The 22,285-nt window shown below is 41.4% G+C and overlaps 1 protein-coding gene across 2 annotated transcripts in view; it reads left to right on the plus strand.

Moving 5' to 3' along the window:
* Positions 1 to 22,285, plus strand: part of Adk (adenosine kinase) — a 400,912-nt gene that overhangs the window by 23,788 nt on the left and 354,839 nt on the right. Inside the window, exons 1-2 of one of the 2 annotated variants that reach the window (XM_052189864.1) lie at positions 2,027 to 2,203; positions 21,033 to 21,107. In XM_052189864.1, the coding sequence (XP_052045824.1) occupies positions 2,190 to 2,203; positions 21,033 to 21,107 (89 nt within the window). In that variant the 5' untranslated portion in view covers positions 2,027 to 2,189. Of the gene's footprint in view, positions 1 to 2,026; positions 2,204 to 21,032; positions 21,108 to 22,285 lie in introns of those variants that run through there. The other variant, XM_052189863.1, reaches the window with a different exon arrangement.

Raw genomic sequence — 22,285 nt, forward strand, 5'->3', positions numbered from 1 at the left:
GATTAGATAAAGCGGACAGAAGCGCAGTTGAGGAGTTGAGGCGGATGAGCGCACTCAGGCTCTGCCCTCAGAGACTGGTTCCTCAGCCTCTCCAGTTTGTCTTTACCCAACTGACTCCGGAAGAACAATCACATCTAAGTCCAGTTTGTTGAAATAATATTTTTGTGTTCAAATTTCACAAGTGACTGGTATCTATTTTTTTCTGAGCCTCAAGAGAAATTCCATTGCTTCACTTTTAACATTAAAGTTAGGTTTATTATATTTACTTGTTCTTCACATTTGTTTATTCGTGTGTGTGTGTGTGTGTGTGTGTGTGTGTGTGTGAATGTGGGCCACATGTGTGCAGGTTCCAGGGAGTCCGGATTCCCTGGAGCTGGAGTTGTGGATGTTTGTGAGCCACGTCGTGTGGCTGCTGGGAGCTGGACGTACATAGGTCCAGAAAAGCGGCAAGTGCCAGTGTGTAGCCAGGTGATCACGATTTTCACTGAGACAGACATTTATTTCTTCAGCTCCCAAGTACACACTGTGACACTCCACCCATCCTCCTTTTTTGAAGCTCAAGGACAGTTTATTAGAGTTTAAGAGGAAAACCTCACAGTAGACAAGCTGTAAATCTTTAAACTGTCTGGAACAGAGGAGGAGACTTGTAACAGAAAGCCATGCTGCTTGAGATAAGGGGATATGAAGGTCAGTCACATGATAGCAGGCACCCATTTAAAAATTAAAAAAAAATTGTTGGTGTGGAGACGCCCTTCATGGTTTATATGTATCTGCAGTCAGTGAATGGGCAACAATACTTGCCTCCACCCACTGGCTTCTGGGACTAGAACACAGGTCCGAGCCTTGGTTGCAGCCTCTAACTGCTGAGTCGTCTTCCTCCCTTCCCCTCCTCTCCTTAGCGACCCTGAAGACTGGACTGAGGTCCTCATAGGTAGAACACTTTACTGCTGAGCAGTGCCTTCAGTCCCTCTCCCCATCTGTGTCTTGATAGTGTTGGACTCGTTTCTGATATATGTCAGGCCAAGGAAATTGATCACCATTGTATGTGCTCAGTAAATGAGTGCCGCTGGATGTTGTCCTCAGCTAACATAAATATTATTACACAGAGAATAAGGAAGGAATAAACAAAAGCTATTTGGGGCGTAAGCATTTACCGATTCCAACCCCAGTGTTTCCCCGCAGCTTTTATTAGTGATTCATTATCAGTTTCTTAATTCACTGTAGCTCACTATAAACTTTAACATCAATCTTTTTCCTGTAGCTTTAAATGCTGGTTTCACAGCTCAGGTATTGGGGAAAGCGAGTAATCTGACATGAGCGGCAAATAGGGCATTGGGATGTTTGGTTCGGGGGATATAAACTATTTAGTGCATACGTGGATCACCTGGCTACACACTAAAAATACCGGTTGTCCGGACCTCACCTCACTTAGATTCTGACTCACAGTTTAATGAACCCTAAATACATTTATATTAGATAACTGTTTCTGAAGTTCAATAACCTTTGGGATCATCATCTGCAACTGACTCCCCGAGGCTTCAGCTTGGAATTCAGCGCGCCTCGCAGCTGTTGCCACGCTTTTAGTTTTCCCCGGCCTGAGGTTTCCCAGGTGGCTGCTTTTTGTCTGCAGATGAGGTTTTGCGGGCTGTTAAACCAAGTCCATGATTTGTCCTGACAGCGTCCCTTTCCCCGACTGTTAAGGGGACCTGAGCTCGCCGAGGTAGAGCATGCCCATGTGACTGAGAACCTGGTTGCCAGCGGCGCGGCCATTTTTGAGGCGGGCATTCAACCTTGTTGCCCTGGGGTCCCGGAGGGCAAGGGGAGGTGGTTACCAGGACTCAAGATGGCCACCGTGCCCGCTAGCCAGCCCTTTGGCTGGTCTGCTAGCCCGCGTGGCAGCGAGCCTGACCGAGCCCCGCGGGCAGCGAGCCTCGGCGCTCAGCCCTGGGGGCGGGGCTACGGCGGACCGACGGGGGCGGGGCGTCCGCCCTCCTCTGGCCGCAGCCAATCAGCGGGTGGGGCCAGCTCGCCCCGGGCCGCCCGCGCGCGGGGTGTGTGAGGACGCGCTCTCCGTCGCTGAGTGCCAGAGCTGGGGAGCAGTTGCTGTGGTACCTACTGCTACCCGAGCAGACGCTGAGCATCGGACATCAGGCGTGGGGCGCTGCGGTGCGGGACGGGTAGGTGAAGTCATGACGTCCACCAGGTAAGCAGAGGGCGGCCGCTTCAGCTATGCCCCGGCTGGGCGTGAGCTTGCAGAAACTGGGAGAACTATTGCTCCTTCCCTAGGTCTAGAGCCTCCCTTTGCCGCTGGCCCCTCTTCTATTGCCCTCACACTTCTTACTGGTATATTTCTGGTTTCTTCCGAAGTTTTTGGATTTGTAGCACAAGGCACTGCCCTATTTGTTGTCACTTACTTGAGGTGACCCTTGCTCAGATTCCAGGGTCCGTGGCTTACTTGTGCGTGTGTAATGAATTTCTCATGAAAAACTGCCTCCCGCCCCCATCGACCCACTGTGGGGGTGACCCGGGTCCCAAGGGAAAATGCCCTGTACAGTGTGTGCCCATTCCTCTATGTCATGCCTTCTGACAGAACTTCATGGTTAGCCATGAGGAGATCTGTAAAGTTGGCACTTCTCAGTAGATTGTTCCCAAGTTGTGAAATTGTGTGTCCCTAAAATATTTGCTTATGACTGGAATTAGTACTTTGGTTCTCGAAAGTACCATATGTTTGCCTACTTTTAGCGTCATAAGTGGAATAGGTTTTGATATAATGAAAGCAGACTCACCCAGTCACAGGTCCAGGGTTTTGAATGTTCTTCTGTGTTTTTGGTTGTGGTGGTGGTGGGAGCAAATGGTTATACCTAAGTGGGTTTGTCCACTTTATTTGGCTTCTACTGAATGCTTATGTAAATATGACTGTTTATAAAAACAAACAAACAAAAACCTAAGTTTCCACATGTAACCAGTGTTTGGGAATTTAAAAGTAGATCTTGGCCTTTATTTTCCAAAAGAGAGGGAGGCCTCGGCACAAATTTGAAGAGAAGTAATTTGGGACCATGAGCTTTAAAGGGCCTAAGTCCTAGGAATTGGCTTTTTGGTGGTAATGCTGTTACTCATTTAGAACCTTTAGGTATGCTAGGGCACAGTGGTGCTGATCTAGGATGCTGCCTTTTCTCTTAAATTTGTAATTATGTTGTAAGATGGACAGAGAGTACTGGTCATTATTATGCAGGAGAAAGCCAGGTGTGGGAATATGGAGACTCATATGGCCTTTTTGGTAAATGGCATTGCAGCATATAAATCTGTCTTTTAAGCTAATGACATTTTACCGTAAATTAGGGTAGTGCTGTATGGTAGCAGTTAATTTCCCATCTTTTCATTCCTATGTCCCTTCCCATCCCTACAGGATTAGGTGTGCTGGCCAAAAAGGCTTTCTAAAGACTCTCTCTTTTTTAATGTCCTGGGAATTGATCTCAGGGCCTTGTTCCCAACAAGCACATCTTCCCTGTAGTTTTAATTGCCCATTTTTACTCCAGACCACTCCTCTCTGGCGAAATGTCCAAATGGGTACCATTGTGATGTGTTTGAAGTGTAGGAATGTAGTAGTTGTTTTCAAAAGTCTGAGTTAACACCAGCCTTAGATATATTTTGAAAAGGCAGATAAGTGACATTTCTTTTGTCTGCTTCTTCAGGGTCTGGTTAAAGTCCTGAGCTACTGAGACGTGGCTTGAAAAAAACAAATCACACTTTGCTGTAGGAACTAAATTGAAGAAAAGTTGAGTGCCTAGTACAAAATCTGTTAGTAGCAAAGTTAGGAAGTGAATCTAGATCTTGATACCTTTGTAGAAACGGCACACTAAATTTTCTAAAAAAAATTGATTTCAGTGTTCAAAAATTATAAAATATATAGATGTGAGACATCTGTAGGAACTGCTTTGCTTTCCTCTTTCTGGTAGCTTGGTTTATACTAAGCGTAGGCAGAGAGGATGAGGAAGGCCAAGTGACACTGTGTGTGACAGTTTTGAAAGTGCCCAGTGAGGACTGCAGCTATTACAGTTACGTCTACATCAGTCAGCATGTCAGGCACGTTCCCTTTCACTGCCCAGTCTAACTCAAAAGCTAAGTCTTAATACCCTCTTCTGGTGATTCCAGATTATCAAAATCTGACCTCATGTCCTGTGTTCTTGCCTTTAACCCACACTTAAAATAATTGTTGCTAAATATAGCAGCGTGTGACTTTGCAATGGCTATCAAAGAATATAGGATTAGAAACCAGACATACCTAGAATCTAATTGAGGCTCTTTTCTAATTCTTTCTACCATGGGCATTTGTTTAATGAGATACCTCACTGCCGTGATACCAGCCTGTATCCTACAGTGTTACAGGGAAGTTGTACTTTAAAACTGTTTTGATTTTGATATTTTGAGACAGGGTCTCACTGTTATCCTGAGCTAGCTTAGAACATGCTACAGTAGCCCTCCCTGGCTGTCCCCCAAATTGGTATCCTTTTGCTTTGATCTCTTGAGTGCTGAGATGATAGGTGTGTCCCACTGTCTGTACAATGCTTTTTAAATTTCAAGACATTTTATGAGTGGAATAGGGTTTTTACCTTCAAAGCTTTTCCTCCACTAGGAAATAATATCACTTGAAAAGATATGTTTAAAGCTTCACTTATTAACAGGAAACAAACTTACCTATGTAATTGCCTCATTTTACAGTTGAAGACACTAAAAATTAGAGATAGTATAACTTGTTAAAGTTCACATAAATTGTTACAAATTTTGAACCAGATCCTAGAATTTTAGATATCTCACTTAAGTGTAGCTGTGTCATTGTTAGTGTAGTCAACTCTTAATTTCTAATTATTTTAATTAGATTATCATTTTTTCAAGCTTATGGTCTTGAATGATTTGGCTAGAGATAGTCTGACTATCATATTTGTATTTTATTCTACTTATTTTTAGTGATGAAGAAGCAACATTTTTGGCTTAAAAAAAATCGGTTATCCTTTGAGAACTACGTTTATCCCTTGTTCTGTGTGTCAGGTTCTAAGTGGTCTTCCTTTGGGCCATGTTAGAACATAGTTGATAAACTAATGCTTCTGTCACTCTTAATTGTTCCAATAGGAAAGTTAAAGCTTACGTTAAGTTTAGGAGATTTAGAAAATATTTGAATTTTTTTTTCTTCCTCTGTGTGGAAATTGTTTTCCAAATGGAAATGATACATTCTAGTTAGCCAGGAGTAGAGTCTGAGACACCGTAGATCGTTCACTAATACGTGGTGCACTGAAATGTTATTTTACTGAATAACACTTTAAAAATTTCTCTGTTAAACATTGCCTTGTCTTCATAATCTTGTGTGCAGTCTGGTTTGGGGTTGTTTACAACTCTCAAGTTGTGCCAGGGACCACTGGGAACCCCGTTGGGAGTAGTTGAGGGTGTTTGCTGTGCTGTCTGTGTGGCCAGGTTTGGCTGAGACTATTTTGGGACTCCTGAGTCTGACTGTGTCCTCCAGCAGCATCCTGCTGGAACTGCTAGCGTGGGTTAAACCCAACTGGAAAGTTTCTGTGGGCTGTGGGTGGGGTCCTGGGGTATTTTTTTTTTTTTTTTTAAGGCTCAGGACTTTTGAGGTGCATCCAATAGAATCCTCCAAACTACTGGGACAGAAAGCATTATATGGAGACAAAAGTAGGGCTAAGATGGAGTTTTGTTGAGCTGGGTTCTTTGACGCATTTAAACAAAATTTTCAAACTCATTTTAGGACTTGTGAGTTTTCTTTTTTCTTCTTGTTCTTTCTTTCTTTCTTCCTCCCTCCCTCCTTCCTTCCTTCCTTTCTTTTTTCTTTCTTTCTTTCTTTCTTTCTTTCTTTCTTTCTTTCTTTCTTTCTTTCTTTCTTTCTAAGAATTTAAAAATTCAGATTGCTATAAATTTTTATGTCATCAGATTTCTTGGTGAGCTTAATAAGATTATAAGATACACTGAAACTATGTGATCTATGAACTGTCTTTTGGAAAACTGAAATAGGAACCTTTTCCTATGTGCAGTGTTGTCAGCTGTTAATGCTCATATTTATAAATAGGTCATCTTTGTTTGAGAAAACACACACGGTTTTCTAACACCAAATCATTCCAGTCAGAGAATTGCTACATTAAGCAGAACTGTCAAAGATAAAACTGGAACCAAATGACGGTTGGCTGTCCAGATGTTAACCCTTTCCTGCGGCATTTGTCTAGCAGCCATGTCTTTATTTCTGGTTGTTGCTCTTAAAAAATGCTGCAATAAAGCATAAAGAAAGCTGTCTTATAAACCAGGTGACCACATACCCCAGTTTGCCCAGAGCAAGTGCTGGGTGGTGCCTATTAGCTTGACATAATTACTGTTAGTTTTTTTTTTTAATTTATTTATCCATTTGTGTAGTGAATTATCTGGTCACCTCATGAATACAGTGCAATCATATTGTCATAGGAGTTTTAGCTGTTGAAATGTTGTTTGAAATAAGGCCATGGGTAATGGCTGCACCTCTATGTTGTCTATATCTAGATGCATCTCTGTGACCAAACATTTTTGTATTAAGAGTCCCCGAGTGTCTCAGTGTAGTATACTGAACAACAAAGCACATTATGTGAAGCTTAGAATCATTTATTTGCTGTCTGATTTTTGGGAGGTTATGTAATCTTGTGAATCCTTTCCCCCTAGGAATTCTTTCCTAGTCTGTTAAACAGAGATAATAATAATGCCTTCCCTATTGTTGTTACACATTGTGAAGATTTTAAAAGGAGCTCACATGGTGGAAGGAGAGAGCCTATTCCTGCATATTATCCTCTGACACCCACACAAGTAGTGTGTGCGCAACACACACAGAATAAATAAATATAAATGTACAAAACACATTTATATAGAACAGAGGAATTGACTATTTAGTGGAGCATTTACTTCTTTTTAGTTGTTTGACTGTAAGGAGAGCAGGGAAATAGTAGAGCAGCTGGGAATACGTGCTAGAATGAAGATTTTGGGAGCCAGGGGTTGAAATTTCAACAGGCTAGTATGTTGAAAAGAATTTCCCAATAGGGAAATTTAAAAAAGCAGATAATGCTGGTCAGAGATGAACTATTCTAGAATATGCAACAGAGATAAGAATTAGTATACAAATGGAAGGGTTATGTAGCCAAAGGAGACACATTACCCCTGTTAGTTTATATTTTTTATGCCAACAGTATGTACACTGTAAAACCATACATTCTGCATTTAACATTTTTTTTCCTCAATACTGGAAACTGAACCTCCTATATCATATGCTAAACCATTGAGGTACATTCCTTTGCAGCTGAATGTTGACAGTATAGTTATTTGCGCAAACAACACTCAACTTTAGATGCAGGACAATTTTCCCTTTCACCTCCTTTCAGTTAATCCTGTTTCCCCTTACCACCTAGACAAACTACTTTCATTCTTCTACTAACAATGATTAATTTGCCTATTTTGTGACTTCATATAAAGAGTCTTGTACACTAAGGGCATCTTGGGTTTTGTTTATCATGATAATTTTGAGGTTCACCCATTTTGATGTGTCAGTAGCTTATCCCTTGTTGCTGAGTGATATCCCATCATTTGTAGGTAGCAGTGCTACTGCTGCTGGTCTTTGGTCTCTGTTGGACTCTTGAAGTAGGTACAGATACCAGAGAAGGATGAACTTGCCAGGGAAAGTGAGGGCAAACGTCCTTCTTTCATGTCCTTTTCGGTGGGCTGCCTAAAGGTGCAGCCTAGACTTATATCCAATCAAGGAAATCTCTCACAGGTGTGCTCAGATACTTAGGTTTTAGGTGACTCCAGATATAGTTATGTTGACAACCAAGTCACCTCTTATCAACTTGACACAGAGTCACATCTCCTTATGTAACATTTAATTTTCAAATGAAAACAATAACCTAGTCATACTTCCACTTAACATGTTATAGCAGTTCTACATAGAACCAAAAATGCATTCGGTGGTGGCAATATCCTTTGAGGAATGCTTAGTCTTTTAGTGTCTCATAAATGTGATAACCACTAATATCTCAATTGCTGTTACATTATAAAGACAGAAATATAGTGTATAATGTGTGTATACATACATATGCAGACACATTCTTAATGAAATAGGACAGACATATTCATGACATTCACATTCCATGTTTCTGTAACAGCTCACATGACCTTAACTGGTATTTATAACTTTCTTCCTTTACTACCCATCCTGTATTTTCTCCACCCTCAGAAAGTACTCAGCAGGTCTTAGTTCTTTTCCTGGAGGTGTGACCCATACCTTATTTCCTGAAGGGCATGTGTGCTTTGTCATCCTGTCTGGACAGACATGGTAGGATTCCCTCAAGACATACCCCTAAAGGAACTCCTGTTTTCCACTTCCTGTCTCATTGTGGAGAAGCAATCCAGTTTTCCCTTGGTAATCTGGATCAATCACCCCTCCTGATTTTCCTCTTTTTAGCCTTTTTGGCTTAAAGGCATCAGAAACCCAAAGTGGCTGGAAGTCTGAGCTTCCAGTTCAATGGAATGTTTTTATTTGTGTCTTTAGGGAGAATCAATCCCCATTCCGGACCTAAAACTTTTAGACTGCCTGCATTTAAGGTTGCAGGCCTGAAAGCAAACAATTTCTTAGTGAGCCATTAGGGGTCATAGTAAGTGGAATTGTTCCCTCTCATGCCTTGATTATTGGACCTGTGAGTTCTGGCTGTGTGAGGAAACCATACCTTATATTGGACATTGATTCAAAGTATATACTGCCTTCTGGAGAACCCTGCACCATCATCCCAGGGTACTGTTACCTAATTGCACTGTAACTGCGTCTTCAACCATTCCACCATTTTGTCTGGTCAGGCCAGTGAATTCCATGAGTATGGGTGCAGCTAGGTCAGAAGCACTGTGTGAAATACCATGTGGATAAGGCATTCTGTAAGTCATTGGATGGTAGGTTTCGGAGAAGCATTACATGCAAGGCAAATAGAATAAGTATCCATTTCAAAAAGGACTAAGTGTGTCCTTTTCATGAAGGGAGTGGACCAAGTGGCTGGTCACCCTGAGGAAGTGTGCAGAAGAGGGGCCTCAGTGCTGGTCTCTGGTGCTCACAGATCAGATACTCAGCAGCTGACTTCCTCTTTTCTTTTGGATCATAAAAAACTTTGATATACTGTATTTGTTCAAATAAATATACAATTTATATTGATTTTTCTGCTCATTATAACTGTATCAGTTTCTCTCTCTCTCTCTCTCTCTCTCTCTCTCTCTCTCCCTCTCTCTCTCTCTCATTCTTTTTTGTAGTGTTAGGGATTGAACTTTGAGCCTTGTGCATGGTGGGCAAGTGCTTTATCACTGAACTATATCCCAATCTTTTTTTATTTTGAGATAAAGTGGCACTAAGTTTTCCATATTGGCCACGAACTTACTCTGTAGCCCATACAAGCCTTGAGCTTCTATTCTACTGCTTTAGGTTCCTGAGTAGGTGAGATTATGGGCCTGTTGCCACATCTGACATGACATTCTCACCACCACCCCCCCCCCACTTTATTTTTCTTTATAAATAAAAATTTAGCAGAAATAAGTTATTTAAACCTAGGGCCTTCTCACTGAGCTGTGTCTCCAGTGCCAGCTCCTGTGATGGTTTCTGAGGCAGAGTCTCAGTATGGAATCCTAATAAAGTTTGCTATGTAGACTAGTTTTAAACTTGGAGTTATCTTCATGCTTCTGCCTTTTAATTAAGTCTTAATAACTGAGAGTTTTCTTGTTAATTTTTTTATTTTCTGTTATTTTTTTCAACAAATTAAATAATTTATTTCTGTTAAATTTGTATTTTTTTCTGTATGGATGTTTTGCTTGCATGTATGTCTGTCTGTACACAGAATGTGTGCTTGAGGCCAGAAATAGGTGTCAGATCCCTTTAAAGTAGAATTACAGACAGTTGTAAGCTGCCTTGTGGGTCCTGGGAATCGAACCTAGGTCCTCTGGAAATAGGTGCTCCTAACTGCTGACCATCTCCAACCCCATCATTATTTTCAATTTTTCTCCCTCTGTCCCCGCCCTTCTGTCTCTTTCTCTGTCTCATTTGAGACAGTGTTTGTGTTTGTGTGTATAGATAGCACTGACTAGTCTGAGACTTGCTGTGGCAGTCCAGGTCTGGCTCACAAAATGAGCCCTGTTGAATGCTGGAGCTGTAGTTGTGTGACACAATGATTGATTCATATCGCTGTTAGATTTGTGTGTGTGTGGGGGGGGGGGGGGCGTATGGTGTGTGTATCCCTTCTTGTGGGTAGAAGTTAGAGGACAATTTGGAAGATTTGCTTCTCTCCTTCACTATGTGGGTTTCTGGGATGAAATTCACATCGGCAGGCTTAACTGCAAACATTTTTACCTTCTGAGCCATCAAGTTTTTGGTGATGTGTTGTATGATTACTTTGATTTATGATTTTACCATGTGACCTAGGCTAGAATTACAATTTTGTTTCATTATATTATCATTTTAGTCCTTTGAGTCTTCTGATATCTACAAAAACTGGCTTTATGGCCTGGACTGTGGTCTGTTTTGGTGAATAGTACATTTGATTTTGACTTCTTTAATACATACGTATGCATATGTATGTACGTACCTCTGTGTGTGTGTGAGACCAGAGGTAGATATTAAGTATCTTTTTCTATCTATCTCCATCTAATCTTTTGAAACAGAGTCCCTCACTGAACCTGCAGTTTATTTTGACTAGATTGGTCAACGAGCCCTTTGGATCCTCATATCTGTTTCCCAGTGTTGGGAACCCAGAGGTGGGCCACAACAGCCAGCTTTTATGTGGTTTCCCTCCTCCGCTTAAACCTTTATGTGTGTATGTAAGTGTGTACGTACCATGGTTAGAATATGGGAATTGGTTCTGTCCTTTAACCATAGGGATTCTGGATGCTAAACTTAGGTCGTTAGGCTTAGAAGCAAAGACCTTAGCCAACTGAACCATCTTGCCAGCCCTTTTGGTTCTGAGGACTCAGGCCTTCATGTTTATGTAACATAGAAGCACTTAACCAACCAACTCACATCCCTAGCTCAGTCAATAATATTTTGAGTGGAAACCTCAGGCTGCAGTTGTTGAATTTAGCATGTTGCAAACACCAATTATGTCCATTTGTTTGAATTATTTTAAAGATAGGGGTCATATAGTAAACTAATTTTAAAGCAGACGGATCAGTTTATACTCATAGGGTTGAACAGCTATCACTGCAGAATAATTTTGAAATATTTTTATCGATTTAAAAATGAAACATCGTAGCTGTTAGCAGTCACTCACTTTCTACCTATTATATGTCATCAACCATCCTTTGGGAACTATGAAATCTGCTTTTTTGCCTCTGAATTCTTTTTTTTTATTTTTATTTTTGTTATTGTTTTGTTTTTAGGACAGAGCTTCTTTATGTAACACAGCTTCTTTATGTCCTGATACTAGCTCTGTAGACCAAGGTGGACTCGAACTTGGAGATCCCCCTGCCTCTGCCTCCTGAGGGCTAGGATTAAATGTTTGTGCTGCCACAGCCCGGCACCTCTGTGAATTCTTATTCTGTTGTGTCATGAGCACAGTCATGTAATTTTAGTCCTTTGTGAACCTTAATTCTTTCAGAGAGTAAAGTGTTTTTAAAGTTCATGTCATATCAAGTTGCTAGTATTTGATTCCTCCTTCTGGTTAAATATGGTTTGGTATGTATAGATTCTGTTTGCCCAGCTGTATGAGTTGTTTTCAGTCTGGCTATTGTGAATAATCTGACCGTGAGTTTCCATGTGTAACATGGAAGCGTTGCCATATGTCTGTTTCTCTCAGGAAAGGATGCAGCTTCATAGGATAATTTTATATTATTTTGTGAACAAAAATTCCTGGAAAGAAACTGACAACAAAGGCTGACTGACTCATTAGAACTTTAATGATGTGGAAATGATGGAATGTTGCCAAGCCAAATTATCTTGGGTAATAATAACACACTTAATAACCATTTATTACCTTCCTCTCTGCGTGACCTAATATCTTTGTGACCGTTAAGTAAACCTTTTGGAATGTACAGACAGACCCCTGCAGGTAACATCCAAGCCCTGTCGTTTGATTTCCCAGCTTTTCTGATGTCTCTACTGATGTGTTCAGAAAAGGTCTTGATTTATGATTTTCTTCTGTTATTATAAAACTTTATTAAACTGTTACAGTATTGGAACATGGCATTAGGGGAAACTATTTCTGGCTATCATCACTCACATTTGGCTTCAGAACAAACCATTTTTGTTGTTGTTGTTGTTCCTTTAAGATAAAAGCCCCCATTTTTCTGTCTTCTTCCTTCCCTGACTCTTCCTCCTTATTTAGAAACTACAACCCTGTTGACCAGTGTGCCTGAGGATCCCAGTTTCTTCACCTTCCTGTTAATACTTGCTTCTGTTTCCCAGGTTGCTCAGAGATACCGGGTGCCTGTCGAGGCACATCCTAAACACTCAGCCAGGTTTACCACTGCAAACCTGTGGTTTGTGCTTGTGTAGCTACTGCCCAGGCAGACATGGGTGCTTCAGGCCTGCCCTTGTCTTCCTTGAGCTTGGATGTTCCCTCTGTGGACAATTTTTTTCTTACACTTTCCCTTTTATGTTTTTGGTTAACTTGTTTGTTCCAACTGCTTCACGCAGCTGGAATGTTAAACAATTGCAGCTGGTTGTTTGTGAGATACTCTTTGGGGAAACTCTTAGCGCAGGGCAAGCTCAGGAGTAGGTCAAACAACATGAAGGCTTGAGCATTTGAAGGAACTGTCAGCTGAAATGGTTGCAGTTCTCTGAAATAGAGCTTTGATAGCATACCAACACATTTCTCACCCATCCAGGGGCTGCCTAGCGTCTGGGTTCTGTGTGTGAGGGTTGTTTCTTTTCAGAATTACTATGAAACTGGGGAGAGGCAGAGAGGAATCTCTATGGCTGTGATAAAACTGTAAAAGCAAGTTGGAGAGGGTAGGGTTTATTTCTGTGTACAGTCCCAGATCCCAGTCTGTCATCAAAGGGAGGCAGCACAAGAACAAGCAGGGCAGGCCTCTGGGGAGCCCAGGCGTGGCTGTGAAGCAGTGCTGCTTAGTGGCCCTCTCCTGCCTTGTTTAGTTTGCTTTCTTATACAACCTAGGACTGCCTGCTCAGGGCGCCCCAGCCCCCACGGGCCTTTCACATCAATCATTAATCCAGAAAATGGCCTACCAACTTGGCTGGAGGTGTTTTCTCAATTGAGTTTCTTCTTCCCAGGTAACAAGTGTCAGGTTGATACAAATCTACTAGGACCATAAGTAAAACCAGTAGGAAGCTAGCTGCCCTTCATGCATTTAGCCACTTCCACAACTGTTTGTGCATTTTCTTCTCATGTGGAGCTCTGTGATCTAATTGTATAAGGATGAGTCAGTTTTGCAGTCTGAACATTATTTATTTATTTAAATGTTAAGATGGGCGGGGTGGCCCATGCCTATAATCCCTGTACTCCAGAGGCCCAGCCATGCATCACAGAACAGCCCAGGCTGCACACAAGACCCTGTCTTGCATGCAAATGTGGCAAACATGTCAATATTTCATTATTAGGTATGAAAAGATTTTGAGACAGACACTCATTTATGGAGTTGTTTGTCAGTCAGGCCAGACCCTGTCAGGAAATTGCTAGCATGGCCCCATTGACTTGTGAGGAAATAGTGCAATGCTTTAGATACACACACACACACACACACACACACACACACACACACACACACACAGAGCACCATTCTCCTAGTCTAGCAGCTTCAGCCTTCTGCTCCTTTGGTAATTTCTTTCTGCAATAAATGTGTCTATTTAGGGGCTGGAGAGATGATGGTGGGAGGGTTAAGAGCCCTTCCCGGCTGCCAGATGAGTTCAGTTCCTAGACCACCCTACCCCTGTGACTCCAGCTCCAGGAGATCTGAAGCCCTCTCCTGGCTTTGGAGGGCACTTGAACATATGTGGGTGTGCACACACCCTCTTTCACTTTAGTAAGAAGAAAATAATATGTTTAAAAAATATATGTATGTTCAGATTTCAGCTTCTTGGGACCAACTTTTACCTTCCTCTCACACCAGGTGTTTTAGAATTACTCGGGCCATGCAGGTGGTTGACTTTGCCCTTCTGTGGGAGGGTTTCCTGATAGCCATCTTCCACCACCGGATCTAGAGTGAGATGAGCTTCCATATGTTCTTCTACATTTGGATGAAACAGTTTGATACATAAAACCACAAACTCTGCTATTTATTCCCCACAAGAATCTGTTGTCAAAGGCAATCTCCAAGGGGACTGACTGGTCTGGCCATCCATTCACAGAGCCAGTTAAAATAGCCAGACTTAAAATGGAAGGCAGGAGATTTGTTTAATGTGGCTGTTTGGAAAGAGGGGCAGAGATCCGGCCCCTGCCCCCAATCTATCTTCAGGATCCTGGAGAGAGATTAAAGTTTAAATAGGAAGCCAAGGATTCACACATCTGTGTGGTAACAACCAAGGTGTCTGCTCTTCACTCCTACCCTGGAAGGTGGTCTGACAAGCTGTTGGAGCTGTGAGACAGATCCTTTCTTTACCTAGCTCTTTCCCTTCTCACAGCATGAGATTCCTGGAGAAATTCCCATTTCTTTGTTGTTCATTGTTTCAATAGTTTGAGAGTCAGATTGAGAGACACCAGTGTCCCTTTAGAATACCTTTATTTCTACCAGTCCCCTGCAGCTTCCTATGCAGCTAAAGATGGCCTGTCACTCCTAAACTGTCTTATCATCAAGTGTAGTGATAGGATTATAGGTGTGGGTAGTCATGCTGGCTCTTACCCATTTTTAAAAATAATTATTGTTGCTAGGCATGGTGGTATACACCTTTAATCCTGGCACTCCAGAGATAGAGGCAGAGAACATCTCTGTGTTCGAGTCCAGTCTGGCTTACATAGTGAGTTCTAGGACAGCCAGAGCTACACTGAGATACCCTGTCTTAATTCTCTCCACCTAGCCACAGCCTTCCCCTCCCCCCAGAAGTGACTTGATTTGTGGCCTTTGTTTGATTACTAAAAAAAAAAGTCCAGAAACTTGCTTCGCGTTGGAACATGGAATGTGGTGTAGCCTAAATCCATGTTTCTAATATACTCTCTCCTATTTGGCTCCAGAATAAACCTTTGAAGAACCAGTCTACCTCCACTTTCGGCTTAAAAACCATCTTATAGTAAAGACAAACTAGGTTCATTTCTGTTTATGATTAAACCTCTGTTTATCTAGGACTGGATTACGTCTCACCTGTTGCCTTAACTACAAAATGTTCTGTACTGCCTGTTCCAGGAATCGCAATCATGCCTTTATTTTAAAAAGTTGTTTTATACATCTTACTTTTGAAACTAACTTTGTTTCAAAGGGTCTGTGGCCACCAGTGACTACGTTGTTATGCTCACCTTGCAACCAGGTCTTTGTTCAGAAAGAACTAGCTTAAGTTTGCTCCTGTAACTCCCTATTCTGCCCATCAAATCCCCTATTTGGAAACCTCCTACCCCTGAGCTATAGAAGCCTTGTCTTCCTCACATCCATTGCTGACCTCTTGAACCCCACCTTAGGGGGAAGGCAGCTTGTGTACACAAATAAGAAAGCATGCTGTAATTAATTTGGCAGTGGCGATTTGGGTCAATGGTCTTTCTCATCCCTTCTTTGGGATTAATACTGAAAGGATAGAAAATAATACAGCCTAACTCTAATGACCCCAAGAAGTCAGAAGCTTAAAATGCTATCTCGCTTTGTTAGAAACTAGGTAAAAGATCACATTCCAGAGCCCACCCTTTGTTTAGAGTTAGCAGAAAGGCCTTGAATAGGTGATCTTGGCCCCACAAGGTAATTGGAAATGGGCTAAGCTTCTGTAAACTGCTTATGCCATTACCCTTATGCAGGAATTCAAGCAGCTATAGACATTCAAGAAAATAGGAAACTAATTGGTCCACTGAGCATGGGCTCCGATAATTTAAACTGATTGGCCTAAAAACTATGGAGTGGTACAAATCGATTGGCTCACATTTTGCGGGCTCTCCATGCAAAGAAATGATTGGTTTGTGATTTGCGGGCTCTCCATTGCTAAGAAATGATTGGTTTGTGATTCACGAACTTTGTTGCAAACTTATAAAAGCTGTCGCAATTCGGCACTCATGGTCCACAGTCCTCTAACCCTGCGTGGTGTATGGCTGTGGAACCCAGAATTCTGGAATAAAGAAATCCTCATGTTATTGCATCGAGACCATTTCTCTCGAGTGATTTGGGTGTCGCCTTCCCGGGTGTGGGGTGCTGGGGCACCCTCGGTTTTTTGGGGGTCTTACAATACCATCTCTTCTTCTTGAGCTTAGAGTTGGTTTTTATGAAAATGGTGTCTCCCTACCTAGTTTGTTTTTGTTAGTGATTACATTAGTTATTTTTCTGTTGCTCATATAAAGCATCATGACCGAAAACAACTTAAGGGACAGGGAGTTTATTTTGGCTTACAAGTCCAGAGGGAGTCCATACTGTTGGGGATGCATGGCTGCAGGCTGCCAGAGCAGGAAGCTGAGAGATCACATCAGCTGCAGGGTTGAAGCCTAGAGGGCCCTGAAGTGGGGTAAGGCTATAAATCCTCACTGTCTGCTCCCAGGGGTAGACTTCTTCCCTCAGGATTCTGCCTTCTAAAGATTCCATAGCTTCTTCCAACAGCGCTCCCAGCTAGGTACCACAACTTCAAATATTGGAGCCTATGTGGGACATTCCTCATTCAAAGCATCACAATTTTCTGACACCACCCAGATCTACCTGACCCCTCCCCGCCTCCTGCTGTCCACCCACCTTTACCCAGGAGCCATTTTGTTTTCATGTCTCAGGAATCCTTTTCATTTCCCCTTCCAAGCCCCTTTAGACCTCTTTCCTCTTTTATGGTCCCTCTTTTAGTTATATGACTTAATGTCACCCCCATACATACACATATAAAAATTAAAATCTATAGACTCTATATGAAGGTAAAACATGCAGTATTTTTTTTCTGATTCTCAGTTACTTTGCACAATATAGTTTCCAGCTATATCCTTCTTCCTGTAAATGATATGATGTATATAGTAGAACTTTAAGAATTTTTAAATTGTTATTTTAGGAATTTTTAAATTTTTATTTTATGTGTATTGATATTTTGCTTGCATATATGTCTGTACACCATGGTTGTGAGCCGCTATTTGAGGCTGGGAGTTGAACCCAGGTGTTGTGATTATAAAAAGATAAAAGGAACATATAGGAATATGTTCTATGGGGTGTGGTGAGGTGTGGGGGAAGGGGATGTCTCAGCAGGCCCATGCCAAGGCATCCCTCCCCCCTGAGGGAGGAGCCACGCAATGGTATAGCATAGAATGGAGTTTATTTAGGGCCTGGGAAGGGGAGTTAAGGGAGCAGTAGAAACAGAGAAAGGCAGAGAGAGAAGGGGAGAGTAGAGAAGTAGAGGCTGACCCTGAGCATGTGGAGAGAGGGTGGGAAAATGGGGAGGGGGGAGAGCAAGAGGGCAAGAGGCAAGAGAGGCAGGAGTAAGAGCAAGAGAGGGGAGAGAGGAGGGGGCAAGCAGCCCTCTTAAAGTGGGCCAGACCTACCTTAGAGCTGTTGCCAGGTAACAACAGCTGGGGTGGTGCTTAGCACCAGCTTAGCTAACACCAGGTCCTCTGAAAAAAGTCAGTACTCTTAACTGCTAAGCTCTCCAGCCCTTATGCAGTGGAATTTTATCTTTTTAAATGTTTTATGGCTTTTAAGAAATTGCAACAGAAAAGAGTGATCCAGAACATGAGTCATTTAGTTTCTGCCAGTGATGCATTTTGCATAACCATGCTGTTCTGCAGATCCAGGAAATCAGTGTTAGTGTAGTACTCCAGATTTGACTGGAGGGTTGTTGCCACATTTGTCTATGCTTTTTTTCTTTTAAATTTAGCTGATAGTGATAACATAAAAATTTATCATGTCCAAGTTTGTCTGTTACCACAATTGGTACTAAATTTAGTTCACTACAAAGAAGTATTACTATGCTGTCCTTTTTTGGTCATGCTGTCCCCTCAACTCAACCTTGCCACTTACCAATCCTTTTTGTAACTACAATGGTTTTTTTTTTTTTTTTAATTTTTAAAAAATTTTATTTATTGTTTTGCTTCAGAGTTTGTTAAGAGGAATCATTAGATATCCTGTAAGTAAAACTATTTGTTGCTAAGTTAGTTACCTACTTTTTTGTTCTTTTGCTATTACAGATAAGTCTGTTATAGTCAGTGGTGAGGAGATTCCGGAGGAGTTCCCGTAATCAGGCAACTTCAACTCAGGCAAACTGAGATTTGTAGCTTCATCGTGGAAAAGAACTGGCTAGTTGGAGCTTAATAAAGATATTTTAATATAAACTTAAAAATAAGGATGAAGGGAAAGAAAGGCCCTCAGAAAAAAGCAAGATATACCCAGGTGCGGATATATGCTTCCTTAAGGATGGCAGGGGGAAATAAGATATGTATGTGTAGGTATGGCTTCTTGGCAGAGTGGAAAAATTAATCAACTCAACATTGGCAGTGTTTTCATGGCTGTCAAGTTATCTCTCAAGAGGCTGTTGAGAAACCTTCCTTTTCAGCTGGCTTCTGATAAGTGAGATAAGGGAGAAGGCCCAGAGATGCCTTGGATAGAATTATAGTCTGATAAGGTTACCCAGGAGCCACTAAGGTCTCAAGTGAGTGTTGTAATTTTTTTCCCATGTAAATACAGTTTCTGATGAGATTCCTGAGAAATTTTAGGCTTGCAGCAGGGATGGGAGAAGTGTGAATGGTTGGTTTTGCTGGGTGGAAATCTTGCTTCTCTGCTGACAGGAGGCTTTAGCTGGCTTCCAGGGTGAGAGGCTCCCTTTCCTCTCAAGTTTCCCCTGCCTTTCTATCCTGCTTCATTATGAACACAGACATTTAAGTGTAGGATTATTTCTCTAGGGTGAGAGTATTCAGTTGTACAATTCTTACTTCTGTTTGTACCTGCCTGTTTTTGACAACTGCAGAAAGAGGTGTTAAAACCAAATCTGATTGTGTGTTTAAGGCCGTATAGTGATAGGGCTCATACTTAGTATGAGTAGGGCTCATAAGTCTTATGAGTAGGGCTCATAAGTCTTGGGCTCCTTGGTGTGGTGGGGGTTGGAGAAACTGTGCTTTTCGCCCCCCCCCAAGTGTTTTGAGCTATTTTATTTGGCACATATATACTTTGTGTTGTTACATTTCTCGATGAAATGACCTATTAACTTTTATGAAATATCTGATATCTCTTATCTGTAGATCTCCATATTTTATTTTATTTATTTATTTTTTTGTTTTTTTTCGAGACAGGGTTTCTCTGTGTAGTTCTGGCTGTCCTGGAACTCACTTTGTAGACTAGGCTGGCCTCGAACTCAGAAATCCACCTGCCTCTGCCTCCTAAGTGCTGGGATTAAAGGCGTGTGCCGCCACCGCTGGTTTGATCTTCATATTTTAAAGTGAACTTCATCTGCTACTGATAGAGAACTGCAAGTCATATTTCTAATGACTGATTTGATGGCATATCTTTCCTCCAAACATGTCACACTTTCCATGTCAAATGTATCTATATCTTGACTACACTTATATTTAAAGTGTATTCTAAAGTGAACATATAGTTTGAATTTATTTATTAAAGTGTATCTCTACATTTGAATAGTTACAATGTACCTGTCTTTGCTTTTTTAACAAAAGGGTAAGCCCGGCAGTGGTGGTTGCTTGTCTTTGCCAGCACTTGAGAGGCAGAAGCAGAGGCAGGTAGATTTCTGAGTTTGAGGCCACCCTGGTGTACAAAATGGGTTCCAGGACAGCCAGGGCTACACAGAGAAACCCTGTCTTGGAAAAAATAAAAATAAAAACAAAACAAAACAAAAGGGTGTCACTATGTAGCTCTGGCCTTATAGGGAACTCTTTATGTAGGCTAGGCTGACCTTGAACTCAGAGACCCTCCTGTTTGAGTGCCTTGCCTATCAGGATTGCTTTTCTTAAATAGATATAGATAACTTTTAGAGAGTAATGATAGTAAAAGGGTGTGTTTAAAAGTAGCTGTATCCCAGGATAGAGCCACACACAGAGTGGGTCAGCTAGAGTTTTTGTATTAGATGTACTGGATTCATTATATCTGATAGAACAAGATAAGAATGAATGCCTTCTTATATAGCATTTTTATTATTTAAGATCTTATCTGGATTAATGTTTGTTTTGAGGTTTCTGTAGCTGTGATAAAATACTCCAACCACAAACAACTTGGGGAGGAAAGGGTTTATTTCATCTTACATGTCCTGATCACAGTCCGTCATTCATGCATCTTGGTGCAGGAACTAATGAGAAGCTATGGAGGGGCGCAGCTTCCTGGCTTGCTCCTCGTGGCTTGCTCAGGTGCTTTCTTATAGCACCCAGGGCTACCAGCTCGGTGGCACTGCCCACAGTGAGCTGGGCAGTCCCACATCAGTCATTCACTCAGAACATTTTAGTCCTTCCCAGATGATTCTAGTTTCTATCAACTGGACATAAAAATCATTGGTGATTTAATGTTATGAAAATAATAACAAGATTATTTCCTTCTTTTGTTATGTTTCAATTTTATTTCACCTATCTTAAGAATCTTTTTCCTGTGTATGATGTTTTGCCTCCATGGACAGTATGTACACCATATGCATGCAGTGCCTATAGAGGCCAGTAGAGGATGCTGGATCCCCAGGAACTGGAGTTACAGGTGGTTGTGACCCACTGTGTGGATGGTAGGACCAAATCCCAGGTCCTTTTAATGAGCAACTTGTGCTTTTAACTACCCAGCCGTCTCACCAGCCCAGTAATAGCATTGTATTATCTCTAAAATACTGTTTTATGGGCAATTGGCAAATCAGAGGTTTACTCAAACTAGCGTGTTAGGCTTTATGTTCAAGTAAAGATATATTTATTTTTATATTTGTATTTTCTAACTTTTTTTTCCTTTTTTTTCCTTTTTAGTGAAAATGTGCTATTTGGAATGGGAAATCCTCTTCTTGACATCTCTGCTGTGGTAGACAAAGATTTCCTTGATAAGTAAGTATTAAAGGCTTCATACATTGAGCATCCCTGAAGAGAAGTGTTTAAACTGTGGGGCTGTGCTGGCAGGATGGTCCAGTGGGTAAAGACTGGTTAGCAACCCAGGTTTAATCTCTGAGATCTACATGGTGAAAGGAGAAAAGTAATTCCTGCAGGTTGTCCTCTGTCCTCCACACACGTGTATGTGTATGTGCACACGCACACGCACATACTCATACACACAATAAATGGCTAGATAACACAAATACCCTATTAATGACAAAACGTCTCTGACAATAAAATTTACCATATGTCACCCTCAGTTGGAGAGAGAAACTCAGGAAATTGAAATTTTTTTTTAGTTGACTGTTATTTATGGAGTCATAAATTACCACGGTATCTTTTTGAAAATATGTTTTGTTTATTCCTAATACCTTTTTCAGTTAAAATTTATCATATAATAGGTAAGGGGGTACATGCCTATAATCCAGGCATTCAGAAGGGTCAGGAGCATTGTTGCACGTCTGAGGCAAGCCTGCTACAAAATAGGTTTGAGCCCCCTGAGTTACATGACATAATGTCTGGAAACAGACGAAGAAGAAACAACACAACACAAAATAGTGCTCTGGTAACTGCATTTCCACACCCGAGGGAGTGATACTAACTTCTTACTTCCTACTGAATAGAAAAACTAACTCAAAATGGAGCAAAACCCTGAACTCAAGAAACTGTAAAACCCTTAGAAAGAAACAGGTATAATTCATTGTCTAGGTGTTACGATTATTAAATTCACTATTAGTAAAAGCACAAGCAATAACAGAAAAAAATAAGTTGGGCCTTATCAAAAATATGAAGTTTTTGCATCAGAGGACACTGTGTAGAAGGTCTGAGGATAGAGCTGTATAGTAGGGTACTTGCCTAGTTTGGATTAGTACCAGCACCAATGAATGTGTGTGTGCATGAGGACGGATGGGGACACACACACACACACACACAGACACACACCCAAGCCAACCCTCAGGATAGGAGTAAGTCATGTAAGGGTTTGATATCTAGTATTTAGTACAGTGGTTCTCACCCTTCCTAATGCTGTGACCCTTTAATACAGTTCCTCATGTTATGGGGACCCTCATCCAAAAAGTTTGCCACTGTTATGAATTATAATATAAGTATCTTATATGCAAGATGTTGGTATC

The sequence above is a fragment of the Apodemus sylvaticus genome, chromosome 8 (assembly GCF_947179515.1).
Source record: "Apodemus sylvaticus chromosome 8, mApoSyl1.1, whole genome shotgun sequence".
Classification (NCBI taxonomy): domain Eukaryota; kingdom Metazoa; phylum Chordata; class Mammalia; order Rodentia; family Muridae; genus Apodemus; species Apodemus sylvaticus.